At 38.8% G+C, this 20,517-nt stretch overlaps 1 protein-coding gene across 2 annotated transcripts in view; it reads left to right on the forward strand.

Moving 5' to 3' along the window:
* MRPL22 (mitochondrial ribosomal protein L22) overlaps positions 1–5,405 on the forward strand; it is a 50,157-nt gene extending 44,752 nt beyond the window's left edge. For both annotated transcript variants that reach the window (XM_020974619.2, XM_020974620.2), the window contains one exon: positions 5,121–5,405. In XM_020974619.2, the coding sequence (XP_020830278.1) occupies positions 5,121–5,332 (212 nt within the window). In that variant the 3' untranslated portion in view covers positions 5,333–5,405. The remainder of the gene's footprint in view (positions 1–5,120) is intronic.
* Positions 5,406–20,517: the final 15,112 nt, after the last annotated feature.

Below are 20,517 nucleotides of genomic sequence, written 5' to 3' on the forward strand. Positions count from 1 at the left end.
TCCAGCTCTAAAAATATGATCCTATGATGCTCTGTATGTTAAGAGAAATAGTGAGAGATAAAATTGGAAAGGTAAATTGACCTCAAGTTGTGAAGGGTCTTAAATTCAAGGCATAATATTTCAGACTTTATTTGATAGATCAAGGGGATCAGTGGAAGATTTTTGAGCTAGGGTGTGTTATGTAATAAGAGCTATATTTTAATAACAGGATTTTGGTAGCAACACGTAGGGTGGATTGATGAGGGGATAAACTGAAGGTAGGAGGCTGTGATGAGAGGTCAGATATTCGGGTATCATCTTTGATTTTGTATTCTTGATGGATATCAAGTGAAATAATGTAAGTGAAAGTGCTTTGAAAGCCATAAAGTGCTTATATAATTGTAAGGGATGTTTTGCAGCAAGCTCTTTCCCTCTAAGGAGTCCAGCATTTATTACAAAGCTTCCCTGGGCCTCTCCCTACCATTCTTAGGTAAAGTAGTTGAAGCTGTTGTTTTCCCCTAACTTCAGCAGCAATTACTACTGACCTCAGCAGTTTTGTAATCAAACAGAGATGTTGATGCCTAAGCAAAAAATTCGCAATCTGCCAAGGCTGTATTATACTGTAAGAAGACTTTTTATTGAAAAGTAGTTGAGCTTCAAAAAAAATTTAAAAGTGTGCCCCTCTCTACATGAAAATAGACTGAACCACCGTGAGAAAATTAGTTAGAAGCTTTTTTAGAACTTTTCTGAAATAGAGTGAAAAAATAATCTAAAATTCCATTTATTTGTCTCAGTACCTCTTTCCTAAAGGAACTGTTTATTCTGGGTGAAATGAAATCTGATTCCTGCTAACCTGGAATTGATAGAGGTAACTACACCTACTTCTAGAATTCAATTAAATTGTGACTTTCCATCGAAACATCTTATTTTAAATCAGGTTCCCGTATTACTAATTATATTCTGGCACATGCACAGGGAAATCAAAATGGCAACTCAGATGACTGCAGGGCCATGGTAGTTAATCATAAGCAGTTTCCTATAGGAACAGCATGAATAAATAATGTTCGGGAATGCCCAGAAACTCAGCAGGAGATGAGGTGATGAGGAGCGAGAAAATTTTCCTAAACCGCCTTAGTGACCTTTCTTGCTTTATGACTCTGCATACAAAACCAGATTGAAACAATTTTATTCAGTTCCACAGGAAGATGTGTTTCTTAGCTGGTGGTAATTGAATTCTAATGAAAATCAAGGTGATCATAAATTCCTGTAAATAGTGAGCTTATTATAAACAGAATGACCCAACCTAATTTTTATATCTTAGGTGAGGGAAGAAGGTCAAATATGCTTATAAAGCAGTAGTGTATTTACCTGGACCTCTGAAAGGTACAGTCGGCAATTCCATAGCATTCTTGGCCATATTTAACCTCCAAGCCACTTGGGAGAAGTACTTCATTCTAGGTTATCAAGGCAGATTGCATTGAATTCATATACAGAGTGGAAAGAGCCCAGGATTTAGAGTCAGGAGATCTGGGTTCCAGCAGGTACTAGCCTACTGGAAAAGTCTTAAGCCTATTGGAGACTCTGCCTCTTCATCTGTCAGATGAAATAACAATACTTACACCACCTGCTTTACAGAATTGTCTTGAGAATCAAATGAGATTATGAATGTAAAGTACTTTGAAAACCTTAAAGAGCTATCTGAATTAAGCTATTATTATTATGCTTCAGTTTTTGAGGCCTTTCATTTGCTGAGTGATTGATTGGCTGTCTGATTTCACCAAGAATGGAACTGAGACTGTAACCCAAGGCAGATGGTATTATTTACTAAGACACTTACCTTGTAGGACTATTTTAGCCCTTATATTTTTCATGTATAATATATATTCAGACATATTATTCAGATATTCATATATAATGTCCATGAGCAAATTACTTAGCATTCCTGATCCTCAGTTTCATCAGAATGAGGTGATTGGACTAGATGGCTTCTAAAGTCCCTTTCAGTTCTGGATTTGTGATACTATGAAAAAGAATTTTTTTGTGACTACAGTTGTAGAAGACTGGCTCCCCCGCCCCCCCCCCCGGCCATTTTGTCCCAGTAGCAACCATTTCAGGCTCTTGTTACAAGCAAGGGTAAAGGGATTTTCTAGTGCAGTGGGTTTTGGTAGCATGTGTTCTCATTATAACCTAATTTCTTCAGACGGCTGTCATCAGTCTGAAACTGTTATTTGGTGTTGCATGACCACAGACTTAGAAAAGTTCATTTCTCTTCTAAACTTATAATGATGACCAAAGGCTTTGGGAATAGCTCGTAACAAGTGAACGAGGACAAATCAAGTGTCAGGTCTCAGTGACTTATGGCATCAGAAGTGATGAGTTGTGTAGCGATTGACTTTGTGAGCTAATCTTTGTGGCAGGAAGTGAGGAAGAAAGTGAGCTGCTGAGGCAAAAGCGTTACGAAAAGGTCGTGTTTGCATTCTGGTGATTGTGATTTTTAAGATCCACATTGGTGATCTAAAACGTTTAAGTTCCTCAGTTTTTGGAGGTATCTTAACTCTTATTTACACGTTGTCTGTAAGGTATCTAGTGAATGCCTAGCACAGAGCTCCGGTGAAATATGACATGTATATGATAAAAGAAACATGATGTATTACCTACCTTCAAGGAATTTATAATCTACTTGGAGAGATAAGACATCACAATACAAGATAACATTTGATTGTGTGCCAGATTGAATAATGCAGAGCAGAATTGTAGGGGTTCATCCACATGGGTTGGAATGGCTAGAGTAGGCTTGAGTGCAGGAACTGGACCTTGTAGGACAACTAAGATTTGGATGGAATATCAGGAAGAAGGGGGGTATTCTAGCTAGGGGGAACACAGAAGCAAAGGTGGAAGTGAGCTTTTTTTCCAGTGCCAGGAACAACGAAGCAACTAGTTTGCTTGGCGTATAGAATTCATGTTGTATTTGGTGTTGGAAAAGATTGAGGACTAGATTATAGAGGGCTTTGAATATCAAACTTGGTAATTTGACCTTAATCCTTGAGACCCTGAGGAGCATTGGAAGATTTTTGAGCAGGGTCACTGTATTAAGAAGATTAATGTGGCCCTAATATTCAGGATTGATGGGTGAGACACCGGAGGCAGGAAGAACAGTTATGAGGATATTGTAAGAGTTCATGACTCTTTTAGATCTCTAGTGTATAATGTTATTTTTCTTATGTGCCAAATAACACATTTAGTATTTTGAAACAACTTCCTTTTGAAAGAATTAGGCCTATTTTGTTAAAGTGTCACAGAGTTACAGCTGATGTTTCATGACTTTGGGGTTAAATGTGAGTCATTAAGATTACTGCTTCTGAGCTTTCACTACTTGTGTGTGTGCTTGCACACACACATACAAACACACACACACCTCTGAATTTGGTACTTTGAGGATGTGGAAGGGGAATGGTGAACATATTCCCCAGTAACAGCCCTCCCCCCCAAAATAAAACAAAACTAAAATGCTCCCATCTTGTTTTGACAAGTAGTTCAGCCATTTAGTTTGAAGCCAGTCAAGGATTTAAATAATGCTTTCTTGGCAGTAGTGTACTTATGCATCATTTGTTTCAGGTGAATTCAGAAGTTAGTTAGAATATGGCTTCTGGGTAGGAGAAAAGCCCCCATTTTTGTGAGTATTGTGCAGATTCTAACACTGGATTCCCATGCTGCCCTTGAGCCCAGTGTTCCCATGGTGCTCTGTTTTATAAAGATCTGTGTAGTGTAGCTTTCTTTCCAAAACCTTGAAATGAATTTTCAAAGAGCCAGTAGGAAATTTGAGGTTAGGAGGAGATTGAACAGATCTGCAGGGCAGAACTCCTTCATTATTATACTCAGACTTCCTTAGCTCTCTGTTTTGCAAAGTGGAGATACCACTGCCAAAATCTTTTTCACAAGGTAGTTGTGGTTAGGGAGATGTCTAAAGAATACTTTGAGAGAAGTCCTCTCTCTCCTACCATATGCTAAATATACATAAAGCTTAATTGTATCGCAATAAGAACATGAGAGTGATAAATATTGATATGAATTGAAGTGGTTAAAATTCCTTAATTAAAGAGTAGACTTTATGATTTTAAAGGAAAAGGGAAAACTGAGTTGAGAAAATTGTACTTTTGAAAAAGAAATGATAGAGTATATTAGCTTGGAAAAGGAATTAAAAGGACAGTATTTTGGGTGACTGGGTTTCTTCAGAAAATTGAACTAATGGAATTAAATTATATACCATTTGAAAGATTCATGCATTTTACAATTCTGAACAGTATGCAGCATGGTGTGTAGGAGGCATTGTGGTATAGTGGGACATAGTAGGCACCTAATAAATGTTTATTGAATCAGAAAGAGTACCATACTAGGCATGAGTCAGGAGACCTGGGTTATAATAATCTCAGTTTGTCTGCTTGCCAAATCATTATGGCCCTCAGTTTTCCCATCTATTAATATTAAATGAGTTGTTTCAACTAAATATCTCTTCAGATATCTCCTTCAGCTCTAACATCCTCTTTTCTAATTTAGGGCATTGTGCAAATATATGTTAATACAACTGAGTGTTCATTCATAGTAGCATTCATGAACATACCCTGCAGTGAATGACCAATCAGCTTTCAGTTCTTTTAGATCTGGTTGTTGCTGAGTCAACACTCATTTGTTAAGTGTTTACTATGTGCCAGGCACTTTGCTAAGTGCTGAGGATACAAACACAGGCAAAAGCAGTGGAGGTTGACTGCACAGATCATGCTTTAGAGAAGGTTGTGCGAGGGGCAGGAAAGGGTGACTCAGCAGAATATTTGAATGATTTCTTGTTAAAAGTGCATACATATTTAATACTAAAAAAAAAATTAAATCTTCATGGCATGTTGGTATTTGGTTTGTGCTAAGTTAAGTCAGTTAGATTATGAATGAAGATTCATGTAATCTAGGGGAGACTAACCCATCATGGGGCAGATTTTCAAACCTTGCCACAGGCACACAGAGCTTTGTCTCAGCTCTGACTTCCTGTAAGTATTCCTTTTCTAGTCAAGCTGAGATAAAGACACAGAATGCCATGCTGCTGCTGGGTAGCATCTTCTAAAGTTGACTCTTTTTCTCTTTTCCGTTTTTAGCTGAATCCACCTCTGGACGAGGTCAGTGCTTGAAACGCATCCGCTACCATGGCCGAGGTTTCTGTGGCATTATGGAGAAGGTTTATTGCCATTACTTTGTGAAATTGGTGGAAGGACCCCCTCCTTCTCCTGAGCAGCCAAAGACGAGCTATGCCCATGCCAAGGAGTATGTTCAAGAGCTTCGGAATCGGACCATCATTCATTCACTGTGATGAATTCAAACCCCACTGTGTATATTTTTCTCCTTTTTCTCAAAAACATAAATAAAAAAAACAGACAAATGTTTTTGTGGTTTGTCATTGGCTTTTGCAGTACTGTGTATCCTTCCCGAAGGAAGCTGCTTTTTTTATATTAATATTTGTAAGACTGCGCCCATCATAAAAGCCTCTGGGCATATTTGTATGTGTCTGCAAATTAGAAGGGAAGATCACCTTTCAACCCTACAGAGAGGAGATTATTGGAAAAGCTTTTTCAGGTATACTTCAAAGAGAGTGTTAACTTTCTGGCTGTTGTCCTGCAGGTGGCAGTTTTGAGACTGACAACTGCAGACCAGTCTTAGAGTCTGAGAAAGTAAGTCTGCCCTTGCTTGACTCAGTTCTCCCATCTCTGTGTGAAGGTGAGAGTATCTGCATTTTGATCTATTGCGCCATTTTAGGGAGTGCTGTGAAGTGATGTTGGTTCTGGCACTGTAGCTACAGAGCAGTGAATAGAGCACTAATGTATTTTAACTTCTCAGCTTAATACCCAATATGAGGAAATATCTTAGATTTCTATATTGTCTTTAAAGCACAGAAAAAGCTGGAATCCATGAGAATAATTTTTATTCTGACAACCTTTTTTTTTGTAGAAAAGAGGACGGTTAACCACGACTCCCTGACAATGTTTTTTTGTTGTAAACACCTTGTTCAAGATTGAATTGTTTGCCATGTCACCTCAGACAAGTCATTTAATTTCTCTGGGCATTAGTTTCCTTATCTCTAAAATGAAAGGGAGACCTAGATAATCTCTAAGGTTCCATCCAGCTCTGATGTCCTAGGGTTCTATGACTTAGAGTATGATTCACTACTGAGTAAAGAATCAAACCCAAATCTTTCTCTCTGTATTCCAGAAATAGAGCAGTAGGTGGCACTCTGCTACCTCTAATGGCTGGTAGAGAGCCAGCAATGAATTGGCAAAATGTTGAGCATCTCCTCGGTCTGTAGTCAGGTATACATGCATATATTGTCTTGTAACACTCCTGTTGACAGCTCCTGCTAGAACGAAGGGTGTGTTCAACGCCATGTTTTAGGATAACACCTTAGCTGTGAGTTGTGTGAACAGATTCTCACACCTTTGACTTTCCAGTTCATGACTGGGTGTGTCAGAAATCACCATTGCTCAAGGAACTAAGGAAAGGATTGAGCCAAAAGTATTCTGGGTTCTAATATTGTTGTTGAGGTTTGGCAATAATAATAGCTAGCATTTATGTATCTCTTGAAGGTTTTGCAAAGCCCTTTTAGGACATTATCTCATTTGATAATGCATATAGAAAGAGGCTTGGACTAGGATTCAGGAAACCTGAGCTGTAATCCCAGCTATGCCAGTAAGTAGCTGTGTGACCTTGAGTGAGTTGTATAACCACTCGAGTTTTTGTTTCATCTGTAAAATGAGTGGGTTGGAATAAATGATCTCTTAGCTCCAAAATTCATTGCTTCCCTGATGCCCTTTGGACTCTTGTCTTGTTCCTGGTGTGTGACTGAAATGCACAGGGAGATTAGGAGTCCATGATAATAAATTAAGTAAGTGCTTTGTAAATTAAGCATTATAAAAATAATTAGTTCAGGTCACTGAAGCTACATTTAAATAGTTTTGAAAGTTGAATGCTTGTAGCAGAAACAAGATGAATACCCTTAGGTTCTAATGGGAAAAGTTTGCCTGTGACAGATCTTTCTGCATAAAAGCTTTGTTCAGAAATGCTCCTGGTGTGCTAATGAGTGTGTCCCATTGCTTCCATGGTGCAGAGCTCAGCTGGTGGTTTTCTTAGCTGAGGGAAAGGTTTCTAGCATATGTATGTAGTTAGTGGCAGTTTCAGGCTTCACTTGAAGTTTACATGTTCACAAACCAATAGCTGTCAAATAAACTTTTTTTTTCCTTTCACTGGCAACCTCTGAATATGAAAAGCAGTTTAAGTCATAGAATCACAGAATTTTAGAGTTGGAAATGACCTTATAGGTCATCTCATCCAACCTCAACTCATAGCTTGTCCTTTAAAGAGAAGTAATGGAATAGAAAAGAGTTTTCTGAAAAAGAGCAATATTTAAAAGTTCCATGCCTTAATTCAAAAGTAACACAATAGGAGAGAAACAGGAAAGAAAAAAAAATTACTCCTTTTGGGCTTGTAGGAAACTTAGATGCTGGAATATCCTCAGAGGGAAAAAGCAATTCCTGAATGTCTGAATGTTAAGGCATCTTCATCCCTCTGCAGGCTAAGATCTTGTGAGTGGGAGGTGTGATGCTATATGGATTATGTATTACCTGTGCAGCTGACTAAAATGTGTTCATTTTTATGAGCTGTACCTACCTAAGCAGTGGGGAAGAGGAGGGAGAATGATACCAAAATGAATGAAGGCTTAATCTTATTAGGTGAAATATATCTTAGATTTCTTAAAAATGTGTAATGGATCTTTCTAAACGTGACTAAAGTCAATTAGCTGCTTCTTGTATTTTCAAACCTCTGCCTCATTTTCCTTTTCTGTGAAATGGAGATAATAGCACTTATCTTCCCAGGCTGTTGAAGATCAAAGGAGATAACATTTGTAGAGCACATTGCAAACCTTAAAGCATCTATAAATGTAGTTGCTATAATTATTATTATATAAAGACATTTGCTATCCTTTAGAGGTTTAACACTAATTCTTCTTATATTATCATTGCATAATGCCATAATCATTTATAATTTATAAAATGCTTTCCCTTACAACAGCTCTGGGTGTAGTAGATGGTAGAAGTGTTACTGCTATTTCAAAGATGAGGAAACTGAGGCCTAGAAAGCCTCAGTAACTTCTCCACGTTTAGGTCACACAGCTAGTAAAGAGTGAAGTCAGGATTGGAACCCAGATCTTATTACTGCAAGTCCAACGCTCCTTCCACAGAGACACAAGCAATTCAATGTAATGAGACATTTATCACTTGCGTATTCTTTGAAAAAAGCCGGGAATACAAAGATAAGGTAGCACTAAGTCCCTTACCTTAATCTATGAGAGATGGTCATCTCTTTCTGAAATCTAGTCACATGTTTCTAACTGCCTGCTTGGCATCTTCACCCAGATGTCCTATAGGCATCTCAAACCCTATTACATGCAAAACAGAATTCATTATCTTTCCTCCTAAACCCACTTCTAACCCCTATTTCTGTTGAGGTTGTTACCAATTCTACCCAGGCTTGTAATCAGGAATCATCCTCAACAATTTGTTCTCGTCACCAACATCCAGTATCCAAGACCTGTGCTAGAGCCTTCTGGGCTTGTATTGGTATGATCAGCCCTAGCTGAACACGCTGTACATTGACCCCAACATCATGCTGTCGTTGATCGCTCTTTGAGCAGGAAGTACAGACAAGAACAGTCCAGTCAAGTGTTATAGATTCTACCTCCTCAACATATCTCACATCTGCCCCCTTATTTCAGTTTGTGTTATAGGAACCTTAGCCTAGGACCTCATCATCTCCTGCCTGGACTACTACAATATCCTTCTAGTTGGTCTCCATTCAGTCTCTCCTCTCTTTAATCCATCCTTCACACAGAGAGTCTTAAAGCACAGATCTGGCCATGTCACTTCTCTGCTCAAGAAATTTCAATGGCTTCTCATTGCCTTTAAGTTAAAATAAAAATGTCTATTTGACATCTAAAACCATTCACAATCTGGTCACAACCTGGAATGCTCTTACTCTTTATTCTTATAATCCTTCAAAGCTCAGCTCAAGTGCTGCCCCCTTTAAAGAGGCCTGTCTTAATTCTTCCATTTGTTAATGGTTGCTTTTTTCTGCTCTCAATCACTGTGTATTTTTGGCATATCCTTTATTTACTTGTCTACAGATATGTTATCTTTCCCATTAGAATGTAAACTCCTTATAGGCTGTTCCTGTCTTTTGTGTTTGTATCCTCAGAACCTAGAACAGTACTTGCCACTGAGTGAGCAGTTAATAATGCTTGTTGATTGATTGATTGATATGTAGAGTTGAGTCAGAAGGCTTTCTTGTAGGAGGTGAGGTTTTGGAACAAGTTTTAAAGGATTAGAAGGGCACATGGTTTACATTATTCATTCTTCTAGAGGTTGTTACTTTTTCTAAAAATGACTGCTGTAACCAACATAAAATTTGTTCTTCATTGGTGAGTGGCTTTAGAGCTTATTCTCTCATCACAAAGTGTAAAAGGCAGGAAGAGTCATATAGTTAGAGCTAGAAGAGACTTTAGAGGCCATCAAGGACAACCCTTTCATTTGAAAGCTTTTAACTGAGTCTAAAGACATTCAATGACCTGCCCAGGTTGACATAACTAGTGTCTGAAGTGAGATTTGAATCCTGCTCTTCCTGGCTTTAATTCTCCTTCCTGAATTCATGTATCCACCACAACACTGACTTCTTTTAGTTCACGTTATTGTGCTATGATCTGTTAGAATGGAACTAAGAAAACATCTCAAGAAATACAGAAATATGACTTAACCAGCAGACTTTTTTTTTGAACCTAGGTGAACATGAGAAATTTTTTTTCATGTCTGTCCAATGGGAATTTTGTAAATCTGTAATCACTTTTCACTTATGACCTAGGGAGGCAACTTTGAATATGAAAGCCAGCAAAAGCAAAAGTAGATCAAGAATGCAGAAGAAATACGCTAATTAGCCTCGTTAAGAGTAATAATAATGATAGCTTATTATGAGACTGCATTATAATTTACAAAGCGCTATACCCACATCTCTGTGAGGGGCAAGGAGTACAAATATTATCTCCATTTTATGGATGAGGAAACAGTCTCAGAAAAGTGACGACATAGCCAGCATCACATGCTTCTTTAGTGGCTAGGTCCCAGACTTTAATGGAGGCCTCAAACCTAGGCTTATTACCTCCCAGGACAGTGATTCTCTCACTACAATATGTTCCTTCAGAATGCCTTAAACGAGGAGTTTTTGTATAAAACATTAGGTTTTATAGCTAGGGAGAAAATGAGAAAGGAGCAACTACTTAGAGAAACATTAAGTGGAGGGTGGTGATAGTATAAAGCATAGCAGATGTTGAAATGTGGTAGTGATGTGACAGTGTTTCTTGGGTGGGTAAGCTGTAACGTGAGCAAAGATTGTCCTCTGACCGGGACTAGCTGATCACAGATGTTAAGGGTCCAGGGAGGCTTGGCAAGGGGACAGTGACCAGATGGAGCTACTTAAAAACACTATGGGAAGTCTTGTTTAAATCACAGAAGCAGTTACAAAAGCTATATCTCCTGTTTAGCACATTTAAGGCTTGGAGAAAAAGACAGGTTAGAGAAGTCTTTCTGAGTTCAGTGTCTACCTCTGGCTCATCATTTAGCCACAAGCAAATGACTCCTTTGGGCCTTGGTTTTCTATCCAGATTATGGAGTGAGTCTAAAACGTTAAGATAATGTAGTATTGTAATGATTAGAAAGTGAATATGTTTGGTGGAAAGAGCATTGGATTCGGAGCCTGAAGCCTTAGGTTTCAGCCTGTGATTTCTTACAACTAATGTGCTTATGATTAGGTGATTTATCTTCTCTGATCCTCAAGTACTTTATCTGTAAAATGGGAATAAAGATACATGAGGCACCTACTTAACAAGTTTATGAATATAAAATGTAATGTATATGTAATGTTTTGTAACCATCATGAATAGTGTATATAGATCATGTAAGTAATGATCATTAGACATTGTTTTGCAGTGCAGAAAACTCTTGATTATGTTGATATAGATGAGAGACCACATGTGAATAAGTGAATTCCAGTGGATAATCCAGCAATTTCAGATTAGCCACTAAGTTTCGTCACTTCCCCCTCCAAAGTTTTTATGATGATTCTTAACAGGTAGTAATAAAGGATTACTTACCCCCACCCCCAGCTTTTGGGAGCTAGAAACAGCATTGACCAGTCAAATGGTCTACAAGCCAAATCTCAGGAGGAGAGTGAATAAAGAGGCCAGAGTAGATTCGTGGACCAATATTGTTAAAATGTAGTCTGTCAGCTCTAGAAGAGACCTTAAAGTTATAGGATGTTAAAAGCTAGAAATGACTTTAAAATGTGGGATGTTAGAGCTAGAAGTAGCCTAGACATAACCCTCTCAATTTACTTATAAGAAAACTGACACACAGACTATGAAGTGATTTCCTCGAAGTTCTACCAACAGCTAGCGACTGATTGGATGCGTTACTTTCCTGACTGTCTACCACTTCTACTTCAGTGGTCCACATTAGTGAAAAAAGCAACCCCTTAACAGTCAGAGGTAAGCAGAATCTATGAATCTAGTGGATAAACTCTAGAACAGGGATTCTTTTATGTCATGGTCCCCTCTGTTAGTTTGATGAGGAGGACCATGGACCCCTTTTTAAAATAATGTTTTGTTGCCTCCCTTTAAACGGAAAGAAATGCTTATTTCAGTTAGAGGTCAGTAAAAATGAAGAAGTAATTTTTCCCCCCATCTTAGTTCATGGACCCCTAGAGATCTAGCCACAGACCTCTTTGGGATCCATGGCCCCCAAGGTTAAAAACCCTTGCTCTAAAAAGGTGCTCCATTTTGTCAGCTCCATCTTTTTTATAGCCAATTGGATATTATAAATTTAAAAGTCTGAGGATTTGGTGCTGATTGGCATTACAGAATTGTCTTATTTTTTTCTTTTTCAGATTACCAAGTAGCATATCAGTGTGTGAACTCTGTTTTGGGGAGGAAAAACATCTTTTTTGCATATTTCTTTTTAATGGTAAAGAAAGTAAAACTATTGCTCAGCAAAGACACCAGGAATAGACTGTACCATATGGCACTGAGAGGTATCCATCACTATAGCTTCTAAAGACTGAACTGAAAATAGCCCCATATTTCTGCACTGAGCGAGAATTAGCCACTGGCTGCCAAGAAACACCCATTGTAGCAGCTCTTCAGCCATGTAATTTAAAATAATTACTAATTAAATGAAAATAAAATAGGGTCCATAATAACAATAATAATCACTGTAGCATTGGTCATTACCCAAGTTACTGTTTGTTGGAGCGTTACCTAGGGGGAAGATCGCTTTTCAAGAGGGAGGAAGAACTGCAGTTGGAGCTGACATCTCGATCATTACTGCGGAAGTAAGGAATCAGATTATCTCTAGGGTGCTTGGCAACCACAGGCCTAATTTTATATTCCATCCATAGTGTCGATCTTATGTTTGTTTCAAGAAATTTGTACACTAATATAGAGGGCAGGATGCCATTGAAAACAAAGGAATAAGGACAGCTATGTAGCTTTAGTCAGCGGATTTCAGTCACTGCAGGAAGCAATGAAAGCTATCAAGTCCTTTGTGACAAGTATCATTCTTAACCTATCCCGAGACAAAGTGGGGAACCCTTTGGCAACAAGAGTGTACGTGTGTGTGTGTGTGTGTGTGTGTGTGTGTGTGTGCTTGTGTGCTTGAAATAGCAAGTGGGTATTTATCTGGAATCTGTTTTTGATAATTGTATAGTGACAGAAAAGCCCTGCAGGATTTGTTGGTGTTAGAATCTATAATTGGTTATGTTTGACATGTAGGCCTTGTGTCTTAGAAGTACTGTCCTTCTTTTGCAAGTATGAAAACTGAGCTATGGTGACTTGTCAGAGACCTATAAAAATGAAGCTGAAGTAAAAATATTCCTGGGTTTGAATCACATGATCTTGATCTTTTGGGTCCAAGTATTTGGCCTCTTAAACGTTGTCACTTCGTAGGTGGCAAGTAAGGGGCTAAGGGCTAGAGGATAGTATCAAAAGATTTAGGAGCTCAGAGCACAGTCTAGCACAGTCCCCTCCTTTTACATTTGAGGACACTGAGGTTCAGAGAGGTTATGTCACTTGATATGTCACTGACATGTTATTTGATAATCAGACTTATCCATGGCTACATAGATAAAAACTTGGATTGAAACTCAGGTTTCCAAATTCTAAGTCCAACACCTTCCACTACCTTGCAAAAGAGAAAGGTGAGGTAGACTGGCTCAGTAGATAGAAATAACTATAGCCGTTCAGTCCAAAAGTAACCAGGTATCAGGGCTAGGGAAATAGTGTAATGGAAACAGGGCTGAACTCAGTGTCACTGGACCTAAATTCAAATTCTGGCTTTGCCACTACCCATGTGACCTTAGGTAAGTCATTTAACTTCTCTGGGTCTCAATGTCCTAATCTGTAAAATGAGGGGATTGGCCTACTTGACCTCTGACTTCCCTTCTAGCTTCTAGATTTATGATCCTGTGTGGGGAAGCTCTGAGGTACAGTCAAAACCAGGAAGGCTATCAAAAAAGTGGGCCTCAAATAAATGTTTGATAGGTTGAATAGGAATGGTACTAGTAAGGTACTGCTTGTCTAGGGCAAACTAATATCCTCAAGTATCAGAGAAATAGTTGGAATACCAGAGCTCAGGCTCATTGGAGGAAATTATAGTTTGCTATATAGTTCAGGTGACCTCCACAGTCCTCTTTGTACTGGGTGGACTGACAGGCTTCATCTGCTTATACTCCTTTGAGGAGGAGGCTTCATAGAAACTAGAATCTGGACAGTCAGTGTATCTCTACTGTTGAATTCCTTCATAGGTTAGCTCGATTCCACTTACCTAAATGCAGGGGACTCCGTGAAATTGCCTTTCCTTTATTGCTTTTCCATACTTACTCTTCAAGTCACAACTCTTTCTCCTGGAGGGTATGTTTGACTCAATTGAAAATGTGAACATTTTTCATTTGTATATATCTCCAATGAACAAATTGTATTTTTCCTCTCTTGCTTTTCTTCCAAATCAAGGTTTGCAGATCCAGTGGAAATTAACCAAGGGAAACTAAACGGGGACTATAGATAAACAGAAAGGAAGAGTTTGTTGTAATTTTCTTGGAATACAAAACCAGATGAACTTAATGAGGGTGATATTCTTTGAATGAATGAGAGGCTATTTTCTTTAAAACATGGAAAATGAAATTTTAAAATGTTTTTCAATTTCTCCCTATGTTCCCTTTCATTCTGTGATTTCTTTACTTCTAATGGGATAATGTAAACCTGTTTTCTCTCTTCTGTTATTAATCAAAACTGTCGATTTAACCCAAACTAAAAGAAAGCATGGAGGTTATTAAAAGAAAACAACTTCCAATTGAGCAGCTAATAAATGCTGAAACGCATCCACATTTCTCCTATTGATTATCTCTTGCTGACGGAGGGAAACACAAGCTCGTACAGTACACTGCCTGTGGAAATGAAAGATTTAATTAGATGAAAATGGAATGAGCTGGAAAGATCTACAGCACTCGGCCATCAAATGATTGTGATTCATAATTGGCTATTTGAAATGCCCCTACTTCTTGGGGCTTTTTCACTTAAAAAAGTCCCTATAGTGCATTAAGATGAACACAGTAGTTAGTAAATTTTCCCTGGGGCATTTTACAAGCTCAAGGTTATGGGCTAGAGTGAGCACTGTCATGCCATAAATCAGATGTAATGGAACAGCCTGAAATTGAGAATTAGAGAGCAGGAGCAGAGAGACCGCAGTTCCCTCTCAACCCAGGCATATCACCGAACTCTCACGGGGGAGCCGATTGCGGGAAGCGGTAGCAGGGGAAGTGATAGCAGATGCTACTCCCTCTTCTGCCCCCACCCCCAAAAGGAGACAGGAGACTTAGAAAGGGAAAATACTTTCAAATCCACGGTTTCAGTGTCACCTTATAGAGTTTAACACCTGGTAAATATAATCTGGTGCTTTAAAAAATTGAATCGTGTTGATAAGTCTGCATGCAATTCATCACAAATTTCTCGATATGCTTGATCGTATCTCAGTCTTATGTAATGGAAACAACACTGGATTTGGAATTAGAAGAGCTGTTCTCCTAGTCCTGCCGCTTTTTGGCTGTGTGACCAAAAATTACCTAACCTTTGAGCTTCAGTTTTCTCAACTGCAAAATGGGGGTGATAAAATTCTGGCTACCCACGTCATGGTCCTGTTGTGAACAAAGCACTTTTTTTAAAGCAAGTATTTAAGTACCTACTATGTGCCAGGCACTGTGCTAAGTGCTTCACAAACATCTCATTTGGTCCTCAGAACAGCCCTGGGATGTAGGTGTGATTATTATCCCTGGTTTTACAGTTGAGGAAACTAAGGCAGACAGGTGAAGGACTTAGCCAATGTCACATAGGAAGTGTCTGAGGCTGCATTTGAACTCAGGTCCTTATGACTTTAAAATCAGGGCTGTATCTAATGCAACACTTTGTGCCAACTAGCTGCCTCTATGTGCCTTTTTCAAGCTACAGAGTCTGAAAAAATGTACACAGCTATTATATGTCTAGTGCTTTTCAGAGTTCTATCATTCTTTATTGCCTGGGGACCACTCCAAAAGCTCTTATTGCATGTTAGTCATTTGTGTAGATCACTTACTACCTTTATAGATTTTAAGTTCTTACAGGGGAGGGACTACTATATACATTTGTAACCCAATGCTGTGCCTGCTATGGAGTCTTACATTTTGTAGGTGATTAGTAAAGATTTGTTGAAAGAATGAATGGAATTAAGTAAAAGAAGACAGAATACAATCTTTTTATTCTGGTTGAGGGGCCAACATTCATTCATTTACCCAGCCATTCAACAAATCCACATCGATGGCCTAATATGTATGATAGTGGTAGGTTGTTGGGAGGTAAGGGAGAAATATATAAAGAATGACATACATGGTCTGTGCCCTAAGGGATCTTATAGCCTATTGAAGAGTTTACAAAAAAGCACGTGAAATGAGTAGAGAACAGCTTAGATACCATATAGACAATATTGTGTGATATGGGCTACAAAGGGCAGAAAAGAGTTAGTTAAATTTAGATCAAAGCATTTATCACATGCCAAGTACTCTCCCAGGGGTATAGAGAAAAAAAGGAAATAGCTTCTGTCTTCAAAAAGCTCACATCCTGTTGGAGGAAACTACATGTATGTTTATACACATATACATATATGCACACAAAGCCATATATATACATATACACACATACACACAAATATATATATATATTTATATGTGTATGTGTATATGTGCATATATATGCATGAATTTACAAAATAAACAGCATAACTTAAAGGGGGAGACACTAGCAGATGGGAAGATTAGGAAAAGGCTCGTTTAGAAGGTAGCATTGAAGGAAACTGGGCATGCTAAGAGATAGAGTTGAGGAAGGAGGGCATTTATAGACCTGGAGGATGGCCTGGGAGTGCATGTAGGGGAACCAAATATAATAAGACCGGAAAGATAGAATACATTCAGTTTGTGAAGGGTTTTAAATGTCCAACAGAAGACTTTGTATTTGATCCTAGAGGTGATAAAGAACCATTGGAGTTCAATAAAGAAGACAAAGACCTGGTTAGATTCATGCTTTTGGGAAATCACATAAGCAGCTTTGTGTAGGATGGATTGGAAAAGGGGAGAGGTTTGAGGCAGGTACACCAGTTAAAAAGCTAATGCTGTAGTCTAGGTGAGAGATGATGAGGATCTGAACTAGAGTGGAGTTAAAGCGATGGATTTGAGAGACATTCTGGAGGATAAACTCCGATATTAGAATTCAAGTTCCTTTCAAGCAGGAATTATTTCATTCTTTGTATCTGTAGTCTTTTGCACTTAGGACAGTGCCTGGCATGTAGTGGCATTTAAGTAAGGCTTGCTGATTGAGTGATTGATTGAGGGGGTGAGGAGTTGAAGGTGACATCAAGTTTGTGAACTGGGTGACTTGCAAGGATGGTGGTGCCCTCCGAATAAATAAGGAGGTTCTAAAGAGAAGTGAGTTTAAGGAGAAGGATGATGAGTTCTGTTTGGAATGTACTGAATTGGAGACATCTGTGGGAATCCACTTCCAAATGTCCAGTAGGCACATGGGTGTGGGATTGGAACTCAGGAGAGAGAGACTAGAGCTATCTATACATAAATCTGGGAGTCATCTACATAGAGATGGTAACAGAACTCATGGGAACTAATGAGAGCACCAAGACAGTATAGAGAAGAACCGAGGACTTAGGACAAAGAGCTGACATACACCCACACTTAAAGGATAGGATATGGGGGTGATGATCCCACAAAACGGACTGCGAAGGTACATCCAGGCAGGTAGAAGGAGATGTAGTGCCAAGAAAAACCAGAAAGGATCAGGTATGCAGAAAGAGAGGGAAGTCAACCAACAGTGTTAAATGGGTACAGAGAAGTCAAGGAGTGTGAGTATTGAGAAAGGGCCAACAGATCTGGCATTTAAGATCCCTGTGGTAACTTTGGAGAAGGAGTTTCCATTGGACGCTGAAGTGGGAAGTGGAGACAAAGAGTTTGGTTATGAAAGGGTAGAAAGATAGAGAGTGATAGTCCAAGAAAACAATAGGGATAATATTAATGCCAGATCCTCAGTCCTAGATGGGTTGAAGTTAAGGATACCAGAGACCTTTTCTTTTTGGTTTGGCAGATTAGGATAACAGTGCCTGGGATTTTGTAGTTAGAATGAACAGTTCCTTAGGCTCAGCCTAGGATTTGAGAGGCCACTTCACCTTTCTTCGGTGAGATAATCTCTTGTTGGTAGCTGGTTACTTCAGTCTTCAGTATAGGTAGAGTCTTGGGAATGCTAAAGTGAGTGACAAAAGAGAAGATAGCATCTGTCCCATATAGGAGAAGGCAGAGATAATGTTCCAAATAGATGAAGTAGCATGGCAGAGTGGAAAGATTACTGACTCTGGAATAAAAGGACTTATATTAAAATCCTTGTTACTTGTTACTTGTATGATCTTGGGTAAGTCAAATTAACCTCCTTTGGCCTCAGTTTCTTCATTTGTAAAATTGTGGGGGGGTATTAGACCTTATAACCTCTGGAATCTCTTATAGCTCAACACTAATGCTCCTATGATATATTAAATCCCTTCCATTTCTGACATCTCATGACATATATGTGCTCAAATTCATTTTACATTTGTCCATATAGTAACCATTTTGTGTACCCAAATAGATGTCTGTTATTAGCTCTAGAAATGCATCTTTGTTGTCTATATCAAGTGTGCCCAAGTAAACCTCTATTTCTAAAACTAATTGTTAGTTTCCACTAAAATTCTTCATCATGGTGAGGAGACCATGCTGGCTTCTCAAAGGCTATATTAGGGGAGGTGAAGCTCTGGCAGATTGTCACAAACTAAAGATGTAGTATAGGCCTGTTGAATGACTTTGCATCTGTTGTCTGAGCAGCAGTCGGTCAACAAGCATTTTTTAAACCCTTACATTCTAGGCAAAATGGTCCCTGCTTCTAAGGAATTTGTGTTCTAATGGGGGAGACAACATATAAATAGCTACATACCAAAAAGGGATATGCAGTGTAAATGGAAGGTAATTTTGGAACAAATGGGCTAGGACGAAGGGGCAGGGAGGATTGGGAAAGGCCTCCTGCAGAAGATAGGATCTGAGCTGAATCTTGAATGAAGCTGAGGAAACTAGGAGCCAGAGGGGAAGAAGGAGGGAGAAGGTTCCAGATATGGGGGACAGCCAGTACAAGTGCATGGAGTGGGGAAAGGAGTGTGCAAGAATGTGACTGTACAAGTGAAGAAAATATACACAAGAGAGATGTTGTCAAGGTAGAAGCAATAAGGTTTGATAGCAGATTATAGATGTGGAGTAAATGTGAGCAAGGAGTCAAGATGATACCAAGGTTGCTGACATCAAGATTGTGAGCCTGTTGGGTGAGAGAAAAGGAGAGGGGAGGATTTTAATGCCCTTGACAATAATAGGAAAGTTGGGAAGAGGGGAGAATTTTAGGGGAAAGATGAAGAATTTTGTCTTTTTTGGCACATGTTGAGTTTGAGATGGCTATGGGATATCCAATTTGAAGTGTTAAAAGGCATTTAGTGATGTGAGAGGAACTTGCTGCCTCACTTCAATTCATAATTGCTCATCACCAGAAGGTTAGTCATCAGGGGAGGTGGTTTAAATTTTGGGGGTTTTGGCCATAGCAATTCATGAGATTGTCTGCATGGGGAGGTTTCAGTCTACACAGGTGAAGATATCCAAACCCTCATTGTTCCTGGGGTAGTTGACTCAGGAAAGGAACTATATGAAATGGCATACACTTTGGGGAAGGTAGGTTTAATCTAAAAAAATAGACCGTTCCTCTTAACGAATTGTGTTTTGCTTCTTGATCCCATACTAACCTCCCATCTTGAATCTTTGTCCTATATTCTACAAGAAAGGCTTTCCTGACTCCTCCTTCCCCCAAGCTATTTCTTTCCCCTACTGGTTATCTCCAATTTATCTTGTGTATATCTTGTTTGTACAGAAGGGGTTCAGATTCACTGGGATGAGAGAATATGTTTTATGCATTTAGAAACATTATTCTGGGAAGGAGTCCATACGCTTCAACAGACTCTCAAAGGCTCCTAGGACACAAACACAGGTTAAGAACTGCTTTCTAGGTGGAAAGTGGGGGTGGGGAAGGTATAAGCTCTGAGTGTATAAGTATCCACATACTGGAGAATGTTATGAGGATGAAAACTGCTGCAAGAAGGTTTGTGCCACAGAACCCTGACTCAATTCTAAAGGGATCCTTGGGTATACAGTATCCTCCCTCATCCTCCCCTCTCCTACTTCCCTTGCTGAAACTCAAATCAGGTTGGAGCATGTAGCACTGACTTTAGACACCAGCCTCTGCATGGAAGAAGTCAAGTGTCTCAAAACATATAAGAATCTGAATGCTCAGGCATTTAAAAAAAAAACCAGCAAAAATCCTTTGGAAACTCAGTAGCTGTTGTCAGAATATCAGTTCCTTTAGTCCTGATTGTTTTTTCTTCATACTTTGACTTGAAAAAAACATTTTAAAAATGTCTACTGTGTTCAGAGTACTGGTTTCTTTTCTTTTGAATAGTATTTTATTTTTTCCCCAGTTACATGTAAAACCAGTTTTTAACATTTTTTAAAATGTTGAGTTCCAAATTCTCTCTCTCTCTTTCCTACCCTCCCTGAGATGGTAAGTAATTTAATATATGTTGTACATGTACAATCATATAAAATGTATTTCCATATTGATTATGTTGTGAAAGAAGACACAAGACCAGAAAAAAACACAAAAACATAAAGAAAGTGGAAAATAGTATGATTTGATCTACGTTCAGACCCCATCAGTTTTTTCTCTGGAGGTGAATAGCATTTTTCATCACCAGTTCTTTG

The sequence above is a fragment of the Phascolarctos cinereus genome, unplaced genomic scaffold, assembly GCF_003287225.1.
Source record: "Phascolarctos cinereus isolate Bilbo 61053 unplaced genomic scaffold, phaCin_HiC Scaffold_2;HRSCAF=192, whole genome shotgun sequence".
Taxonomy (NCBI): Eukaryota; Metazoa; Chordata; class Mammalia; order Diprotodontia; family Phascolarctidae; genus Phascolarctos; species Phascolarctos cinereus.